This window comes from Chaetodon trifascialis, chromosome 6 (assembly GCF_039877785.1).
Source record: "Chaetodon trifascialis isolate fChaTrf1 chromosome 6, fChaTrf1.hap1, whole genome shotgun sequence".
Lineage (NCBI taxonomy): Eukaryota > Metazoa > Chordata > Actinopteri > Chaetodontiformes > Chaetodontidae > Chaetodon > Chaetodon trifascialis.
Window position 1 is genome coordinate 852501 of NC_092061.1, and position 10000 is coordinate 862500.

At 50.8% G+C, this 10000-nt stretch overlaps 2 protein-coding genes across 2 annotated transcripts in view; one reads left to right on the plus strand and one right to left on the minus strand.

Moving 5' to 3' along the window:
* cntrl (centriolin) overlaps window positions 1-2283 on the plus strand; it is a 33414-nt gene extending 31131 nt beyond the window's left edge. The window contains exons 35-39 of the mRNA XM_070964616.1: window positions 720-819; window positions 947-1086; window positions 1203-1259; window positions 1392-1454; window positions 2147-2283. Coding sequence (XP_070820717.1) covers window positions 720-819; window positions 947-1086; window positions 1203-1259; window positions 1392-1454; window positions 2147-2272 — 486 coding nt within the window. The 3' untranslated portion in view covers window positions 2273-2283. The remainder of the gene's footprint in view (window positions 1-719; window positions 820-946; window positions 1087-1202; window positions 1260-1391; window positions 1455-2146) is intronic.
* Window positions 1447-6804, minus strand: tti2 (TELO2 interacting protein 2). The gene is made up of 10 exons (XM_070964617.1): window positions 6703-6804; window positions 5742-6231; window positions 5403-5584; window positions 5237-5294; window positions 4879-5007; window positions 4578-4670; window positions 4271-4464; window positions 4013-4156; window positions 3556-3715; window positions 1447-3055 (listed from the first exon to the last, which is right to left on the minus strand). The coding sequence occupies exons 1-10, from the start codon at window positions 6729-6731 to the stop codon at window positions 2975-2977; spliced, it is 1560 nt and encodes a 519-aa protein (XP_070820718.1). The 5' UTR covers window positions 6732-6804; the 3' UTR covers window positions 1447-2974.
* Between the last annotated feature and the right edge of the window lie 3196 nt (window positions 6805-10000).

Consider the following 10000-nt stretch of genomic DNA (forward strand, 5'->3'; position numbering starts at 1 on the left):
GTAGAAGCACACACACACACACACACACACACACACACACACACACACACACACACAACACACACACAGCACAGACAGGTAGAAGCGCACACACACACACACAGCACAGACAGGTAGAAGCACACACACACACAGCACAGACAGGTAGAAGCACACACACACACACACACACACACACACACACAGAGCACACACACACACACACACACACACACACACACACACACACACACACACACACACACACACAGCACAGACAGGTAGAAGCACACACACACAGCACAGACAGGTAGAAGCACACACACACACACAGCACAGACAGGTAGAAGCACACACACACACAGCACAGACAGGTAGAAGCACACACACACACACACACAGAGCACACACACACACACACACACACAGCACAGACAGGTAGAAGCACACACACACACACACACACACACACAGCACAGACAGGTAGAAGCACACACACACACACACACGCACACACACACACACACACACACACACACAGCACAGACAGGTAGAAGCACACACACACACACACACAGCACAGACAGGTAGAAGCACACACACACACACACACACACACACACACACACACACACACACACACACACACACACAGCACACACACACACACACACAGCACACACAGCACAGACAGGTAGAAGCACACACACACACACTCTCTCTCTGTGTCTGTCTCTCAGGAGGTGTGTGTTGGATTGGAGGACGTTAAAGCTGCAGTGTGCCAATTGGACGACAGGTGGCGCCGTCTGGCTGAACAGGAGCAGCAGCTCAACCAGCTCAGTCAGTCAACACTCGTTCATTCATTCGTTCATTCGTTCGTTCATTCATTCGTTCATCCGTTCATTGTTGATGTTTACACTTTGAGGCTTTAAGGGGAAACTGAAACCAGTGTGTGACTCCTCCTCAGAGGAGGAGCTGTGGGAGAGAGAGACACAGCTGCTCCACAAAGAGGAGGGGCTCAAACCACAGGAGGCGGGGCTACAGCTAAAAGAGGAGGGGCTACAAAACAGATGTGAAGAGGATGAAGGACGCAAGGAGGAAGAGGAGGTGAAACATCACAAACGATGAATACAGGTGTTTAATTTCAGCGACTGAAACATCAGCTTCATCTGTGTGTGTGTGTGTGTGTGTGTGTGTGTGTGTGTGTGTGTGTGTGTGTGTAGGAGGAGGAGTCGTTCTACCTGTCTACAGCTGGTCTGAGATCAGCCTTCAGTACTGAGGTGAGCCCTGACAAACAGCTGAGTGATCGTCCTCCATTGATCCATGAACATAAACAAACACACCAGGTGATTGATGAAACGATGAAATCAATGCTGATCAATGAACACATGATCAAACTTTATTGATGCCAGGAGGAGAGGTGGAAGGTTGAGCTGCAGAGAGAAAAACTGAGGCAGCGAGAGGATCGACTGAAGGTAACCAGCGTTTATTCACTGATCACACAGATTCAGATCAAACACAACGATCAGCAGGTGATCGCTGGAGACGCTGGAAGCAGAGAGCGATCGATCGTTTGTCTTCATCAAACAAAAACTGGAACACTTCATGCTGAGTCACTGTTTGAGCACAGCGTTGAAACCATGACATCCAGATGTTTGAAGTGCTGACATGTAGATTCATACTGATTATTGATCTGCAGGTAAAGCCTGTGTGAGCTTCAGCCAGGTGTTTCACATCCAGGACGTGTTTAGCCTAGCTTAGCACAAAGACTGGAGGCAGAGGGAAACTGTTAGCATAGCTCCATTAAACAGACAGAACATCAGTCTGTGAGGCTGAGGGTGAGACCTGCTTCTGGTCAGCTGGTCCAGGTGAGGTGAGGTGAGGTGAGGTGCTGCTAAATACACACACACATTCACATCAGAGATCACACAGACAGGAAGCCACTGGAAGGTGGCACAAGGCTAACAGTTTCCCTCTGCTCCCAGTCTTTGTGCTAAGCTAGGCTAAACACGTCCTGATCTGTCTCTGTGCTGGACCTCTGTAGAGGACTGAAGCCTCTGAGGACAGGAAACGAGGACTTGTTTGAAGTGTGTAACTGTGTGTGTGTGTGTGTGTGTGTGTGTGTGTGTGTGTGTGTGTGTGTGTGTGTGTGTGTTCTGTCATTGAGGCTCGTCTGCGCTGCAGTCTGTGGAATCAGCAGGAGACTCTGGAGGTGAGACGACAGGAGACAGAAGAGAGTCTCCAGGGACTGAGACACAGACTGGACCAGCTGGACTCACTGCTCACAGGCTGACAGGAGACAGCAGACACTCAGGAGACAGCAGACACTCTGCAGATGGACACACAGCGAACGTCAGCTGAGCAGATCCACAGCTCTCGGCTCAGACTCCTCACTACGCATCCTGTCGTCCTTTCAGTCAGCCGCAGCACGTGGACTGTCCTGGCGTGGATTGTCCTGGCGTGGACACTCCTCACGTGGACTGGTTTAAGTCTTTAAGTCCAGTCTCCATTTTGGAAACTGTCCACGTGCTGATGAAGACAGTGTGAGAGGACCAAAAGCTCAGTCTGTTTTTCCAGCTGCTGTCTGAGGTCAGAGTGAACCTGAATCTTCATTCTGTGCGTTTGATTTATGCAACAGCCAATCAAAATATAGATTTCACATCAGAGCAATCAGCTGATCGCAGTGAAGCATCGACCAGCTGCTCAGACGTGAACCTCATCACTGAAGCCTTTCCTCTGCTAATTTACACTGTGAGTGTTAGCGTTTGTGACGAGAAGCCAAAAACACATGAGGTCTGTGAACACAACACGATGACGCCGAGCCCGACGCCGAGCTTAAACAATGAAGTTAGAGTTCATCTTTGAATTAAACTTTGTGTTGAAACCTAGTTTCTCTTCACCTCCTTTTGAAACAACAAACACCAGCACTGCTCCTCCTCCTCCTCCTCTTCCTCTCACTGTGTGTGTGTTACAGTCTGACTTCCAGGAAGCTGCATCACTGCTCAGTCATCACTGTCGCCAGGCAACAGAGCATCTCAGAGCTGCAACAGCTGCTGTCCACCTGCTGGAGGAGAGGCTGACAGGCAGAGGGACAGACAGGCAGAGAGACAGAGGGACAGAGAGACAGAGGGACAGACAGGCAGAGGGACAGGCAGACAGAGGGACAGACAGGCAGACAATAAGTTACCCAGCGTCGGACAGACAGACAGACAGACAGACAGCTTCACATCAGTTTGTTAAAATCACGTTGTGGTCGCTCTGGAGCTCTCTGATGGTGTTAAAGGTGGAGCTGCTGCACCCGACACACAGTTGGTCATTAAGTCTGTCTTCTGGCAGCAAACACTTACAAACAAGCACACCATGTAGTTCACATTTCCCACGTCACATGAACGCAGCACAGAGTCACTCTAACAGTAGCGGATGAGGAATGATCACCTGTGGGAGGAGGAGACACCTGACCTGAACTGTTCCGCCTATCACGTCAAAGGTCGCCTCCCACACCACCTTTACACTGAACTGAACTCAGCTCAGCCTGTGCCAGACTGCCCAGGTGAGACCGTCGGCAGGTAAACACACCTGCAGCTTTCCGTGCGAGCAGCCGTCCAGCAGCTTGATGCAGAGACACGTTTGATTCATCAGCTCCTGTCTGACCGAATCACAGAGGAGACGGTCCGAAGACACATCGAGCAGCAACTTCAACAGGCAACGCAGCAACACGTCAACACGACACGCCACCCTGAGAGACAGACAGGCAGAGACACAGAGAGACAGGGACAGAGAGAGAGAGGGTCAGAGAGAGAGAGAGGGTCAGAGAGACAGGGACAGAGAGAGAGAGGGTCAGAGACACAGAGAGACAGGGACAGAGAGAGAGAGGGTCAGAGACACAGAGAGACAGGGACAGAGAGAGAGAGGGTCAGAGAGACAGGGACAGAGTAAGAGTCCCTGGTGTGTGTGTGTGTGTGTGTGTGTGTGTGTGTGTGTGTGTGTGTGTGTGTGTGTGTGTGTGTGTGTGTGTGTGTGTGTGTGTTCTGACCGGGGCCAGGCTGCTCTGGTGGTCTTCTGCAGCGCCTCCAGGATCTTCAGTCGACTCGTCTCTTCAGGTGGATCTCTGACCTCCAGGTATCCCAGCACCACCCGCTCCACCTGCCGCAGGTGTCTGCACACCGCCACACCCATCCTGACAGCACGCACAAAACAAACGCACCCTGTAACCCTGCTGCAACACGTCTAACTCCACCCACCTGCTGCTGGACACGCAACCTGTGCCAGGAAGGATATCGAGCACTCCCACCTGTCTACGAACAGAGGCAGAGCGGAGGCGTACACGCGTCGCAGCGCCACCTTGTGCTCCGCCTCCATGTGTGTCAGGACAAGACGCAGCACGTCGTCATGGCGACAGGACTTCCTGCGGGCGGAGGAGGGGGCGAGCGAGGAGGGGGGCTTCTCTAAGACCACCAGCAGGTCCAACAGACAGGACAGGACGGACTGAGGACGCAAGACAGACGCTGCCATCAGTTTAGTGTTGATCACTCTGTTTCCACCGTCACCAGTGGGACGAACTGGAGTCAGACCAGGTCACCTGTGTGCGTGCGTGTTACCTGGATGACAGCGGCCTCTGTGGTGTACAGGTGTTTGAATAACGCCTGGTAGATAACTTCTGCTCTGTTGAACTGACGGAGATCTGCAGCAGGCTGCACACACACACACACACACACACACACACACACACACACACACACACACACACACACACACACACACACAGAGAAAACCAGTGTCATCATCATCCTCATGCACACACACACTGTACACACTGTGAATACACACATATTTTTACTGGTGTGTGTGTGTGTGTGTGTGTGTGTGTGTGTGTGTGTGTGTTCGTTCGTTCGTTCTCACCGTGTGGAGCACGATGTGGCGCAGACAGCGAACTCCCAGCATGCAGTTCTCTGGTCTGTAGTGGTCGCTGAGGAGGAGGGAGGGGGGGAGGAGGCGGGGCAGGTGAGGGGAGAGAGAAGGGCGAGTCACCTGCACAGAACACACACGCGCACACACACACACACACACACGTCAGACCTTCTTGATCGACAGGAAGTCGAAGAATCTTTACTTTCATTAGAAACAAACAAAAACAATGAAACTCCAAAATGTTTTTGTTTTTCATCAGATCTGAAATATGTTTATATTCGCTCTGTTGCCATGGAGACGCTTGCCGTGGTGTCTTAATGTGGAGGTGAAAAGACATGAACACACCAACCTGCAGGAGAGTCCACGCATACACCAACTTCACTGCTTCACAGCGCTGCCACGAGCCCCTGCAACACACACACACACACACATGAACATGAGCGCACACACACACAAACATGAGCACACACACATAAACACATGCAGACACACACACGCACACACACTCCTCTCACTTGCTCAGCTGAGGCTGCAGGTCGTCCAGGACTCCTCCCAGAATTCCTCTGTTCTCCTCTTCCTCCTCGCTCGTGTCCCCCATCAGGAGGTGGGGGGAGTCTCTCCAGCCCCCCGCCCTCAGCAGCGCCTCCTGCAGGCTCTGAGCCGCCACCCTGGAGGAGGAGCTGGTCCACACCTGATCCTGAACACACGCGCACACACACGCACACACAGAGCGACGTACATACGAGGTTTTCATACATCACTGGGTTGAGGACAGTCTGTCCTCTCACGCTGAGACACTTCACGTCTCTGGACGTGCGCTCTGTGGGCTGGAACAACTTCAGGTGTTGACTCACCTGGAAATGAGTGACAGCGAACACACAGACCGACGGAGCCACAGCCAGCAGCAGACCAGTGTGACCGCCTCCATTTCCCAGCGCTCCCAGCAGCACCGTGAGGGCGGAGCATACTCCTTCAGCTCGGGCCGGGACGCTCTGATAGGCTGCGGCGGGCAGAGAGCCGCTGTCGTCCTCACAGAGCGGCAGAGCTGCACAGCCAACCAGAGCGCTGACCAGAGAGCTGTATGCTCCCTGAAGCTCCGCCCACCCATCATCCTGATTGGCGGAGTTTGGAGAGAACAGCCAATGGGCATCCGCTATTTGAAAGAGTCGCTCCACATGACCAATCAGGGAGCTCCTTTTGGAGTCTGACGACGCGCCAATCAGTTTCTTCTGCAGCTGAGACAGGAGCTCTGTGATTGGAGGAAGAGTGGGAGAGGGGCGGGGCTTCTCTGAGGAGGAGGAGGGGCAGAGATGAAGGTCATGAAGTAAAGATGAAAGCTCCAAACTGAAGATGGAAAAAGAAACAGAGGAAAAGAAGGAGATGAAGCGGAGAGAGAGAGAAACGATCGATCAGTCATCACAAATCAATTTCAGTTCAACAGAGCTTCATCACTCTTCATCAGTCGTCTTCATCAGAAGCAAATCTGATATTTAACAAACCTAACTAATTCAGAGCAAATCAACAAATCAATCTGAACGCTTTGATCGATTGATCGATTTTCATCTGCGGATTCTTCAAAGATTCGGTTTGAACTCCAAAACCAATCAAACGATCGATGGACGCACAATCAATGAGCACGTGAATCAGTCACGCTCATCGTCGTCGTCGTCATCATCATCATCATCAGCAGCAGCAGCAGCAGCAGCAGCAGCGTAGTTTCAGTCTGGATCTTTAACGGAAGTCATTGATCAGTTCAAACTCTTTTCTTTCTTCCTTTCAATCGTTTTTTTTCCTTCCTCGTTTCTGAAAACTGACCTCAGATCAGTCGCGCGCTGAGTTTCCATCGGCGTGAAGAAAACAGGTTTGATCTCAGTCCTCAAATTCGCGGCGCAGACACCACACCCGGAAGTTTTACCGAGAGGGACCGACCGAAAATACTTCCGGCCAGATACAAGCTCCGCGCAAAGGTTCCGACCCCAAACTGTTGAGATTAAAATTAAAAATAAATGAATTCACCCAAAAATACGAGTGGACGAAGTACTCAGTATATGAGTGAAGGTAGTAATATCACAGAGTAGAAAGAAAGAATCAAAGTACTAATTATGCAGAATGTCCCATTTTAAAACAGTAAATATTACTGAATAAGGGTCACTGATGCATTCATGTGTTCATCTCTTTAACGTTGAAGCTCGTTTTAATGACTTTATGTTCTGCTGGGTACTTTAATGACAATGTTTTGTATTATTCTCAACCTTCAAATCAATGAGGAACTAAAGCATCAAATAACTGCAGTCAAGTAAAATTAGAAACGGAGTAAAAGTACTCAGTTACTTTGCATGCAGTGACAAACGACAGTGAGAGGAAACTTTAATGACTTTTACAAAATCAGACATGACGCCCAGAATACAACAATGTGGGAAAAACCCAAAAATCAAACAAAAGGCCAGCGAGAACAAAACAGGAAGTTCATTCTTCAGCAACGACGAGCGAAGGCGAGAAGAAGCTTCTGGAAGCCAAAAGCTTCACGAGGAGGTCCGTTTGTCGAGGCTTCCTGAGCCCACAGACACAGACTCCCCCTGCTGGCCAAAGGCTGTAAACACAGAAGTATTTCAGGTCATTTTATCAGTTGTAACACACTCAGCACTGAGCTGCACCTTCTGCTCGGCAGCGTGACTCTGTAAAGAAACTGTGGAGCAGCTCAAACAGGAAATCCTCCTGTAGAAGTGACGAACAATAAAAACAATCATTACATCTGTGTTTCATTTCATTTAACTGTTTTATTTAACTCATCCTCACAAACACTGAAAAGCTGTTGTGTAGGATGTTGAAGACATCGCAGGGACGCCCGGTGTCCTCTGGGGACATCTCCAAACACGACATGAACTAACTGTCTCTGCATAGGACATCCGGCTCCACTGAGAGACGCCGCTCAGTCAGTGTTCTGGTTCTGCCGTTCGTCCTCGTGTCTCTGTGGTGTTTTCAGACGTTTCTCCTCCTCCAGACTCCGTCAGACGAAGCAGCAGAAGAACAAAACGCTCCTCTGTGACACACAAACAACAAACCACCAGCACCAACACCAGCACCAGCACCACCAGCACCACCAGCACCACCAACACCACCAGCACCAGCACCAACACCAACACCAACACCACCAGCACCAACACCACCAACACCACCAGCACCAACACCAACACCAACACCAACACCACCAGCACCACCAACACCACCAACACCAGCACCACCAACACCACCAGCACCACCAGCACCAACACCACCAACACCACCAGCACCAACACCAACACCACCAGCACCACCAACACCACCAACACCAGCACCACCAGCACCACCAGCACCACCAACACCACCAACACCAACACCACCAGCACCACCAACACCACCAACACCAGCACCACCAGCACCACCAACACCACCAACACCAACACCACCAACACCACCACCACCAACACCAACACCACCAGTACCAACACCACCAACACCAACACCACCAGCACCAACACCACCAGCACCAACACCAACATCACCAACACCAACACCACCAACACCAGCACCAACACCAACACCACCAGCACCAACACCACCAACACCACCAACACCAGCACCAACACCACTAACACCACCAGCACCAACACCACAAACACCAACACCACCAACACCAACACCAGCACCAACACCACCAGCACCAACATCACCAACACCACCAGTACCAACACCACCAACACCAGCACCACCAACACCACCAACACCAGCACCAACACCACCAGCACCAACACCACCAACACCACCAACACCAACACCACCAGCACCAACACCACCAACACCAACACCAGCACCAACACCAGCACCAACACCACCAACACCAACACCAACACCACCAGCACCAACACCAACACCACCAACACCAACACCAACACCAGCACCAACACCAACACCACCAAAACCAACACCAGCACCAACACCAACACCACCAAAACCAACACCAACACCAGCACCAACACCACCACCACCAACACCACCAACACCACCAGCACCAACACCACCAACACCAGCACCAACACCACCAACACCAACACCACCAGCACCAACACCAGCACCAACACCACCAACACCAACACCAGCACCAACACCAACACCAACACCAACACCACCAGCACCAACACCACCAACACCAACACCAGCACCAACACCACCAACACCAACACCACCAACACCAACACCAACACCAACACCACCAACACCAACACCAGCACCAACACCACCAGCACCAACACCAACACCACCAAAACCAACACCAGCACCAACACCAACACCAACACCACCAAAACCAACACCAACACCAGCACCAGCACCAACACCAACAACACCAACACCACCAAAACCAACACCAACACCAACACCACCAAAACCAACACCAACACCATCAAAACCAACACCAGCACCAACACCAACACCACCAACACCACCAAAACCACCAAAACCAACACCAACACCAACACCAGCACCAACACCAGCCCACGGAGTGTCAGCGGGTCATGCAGCATAAGTTCAGAAATCACGCCGGTGGTTTGATTGTGGGATCATATGTGTTAAACAACTTGTTAATGATGGAGGACAATTACTCTCTTACCAAGAATTTATGAAAAACTTTCAGTTTCCAGTCCACCCAAAGAGTTTGCGGTAGTGTTTGATGCTTCGGTCACTACAGGGTGTACTGGTCTCTAATGGTTCCTGATGTGATGGAGGAGCACAGATGTTCTCAGTGGGTCCTTGTGTCAGCTGTAAGACGTGTCTCTGGGCTCAGTGTTTGGACTCTGCTGTAATTTCTGTTGCAGCAGGTTTCGAATTGTTTCTCAGTATGTTTTTCTAATAGTTGTAGATCCTAATGGGACCAGTAGGTTCCTGATGGTTTCTTCTAATGGTTCCTGATGGGGTTTTTATTGATATTCTGCTGGATTTTTCAGCAGGGTGGCCAAGTTTAATATTGACATTGATTTGTTCTGCAAGTTTTGTGGGAATGAGGAGGAAACAATTCATCATTTGTTTAATCAATGTGAGTTTTCAAAAGCATTCTGGACTGACGCTCAGCAGCATATAA

What these genes read in the sequence shown, in the direction of transcription:
- tti2 (XM_070964617.1), bottom strand. Translation starts at nt 6,731, where the DNA reads ATGGAAACTCAGCGCGCGACTGATCTGAG. An exon ending in GCCACATCGTGCTCCACACG is followed by an intron (nt 4,671 to 4,878) that starts GTGAGAACGAAC and finishes GTGTGTGTGCAG; the next exon opens with CCTGCTGCAGATCTCCGTCA. An exon ending in GCTCGCACGGAAAGCTGCAG is followed by an intron (nt 3,056 to 3,555) that starts GTGTGTTTACCT and finishes TCTGCCTGTCAG; the next exon opens with CCTCTCCTCCAGCAGGTGGA.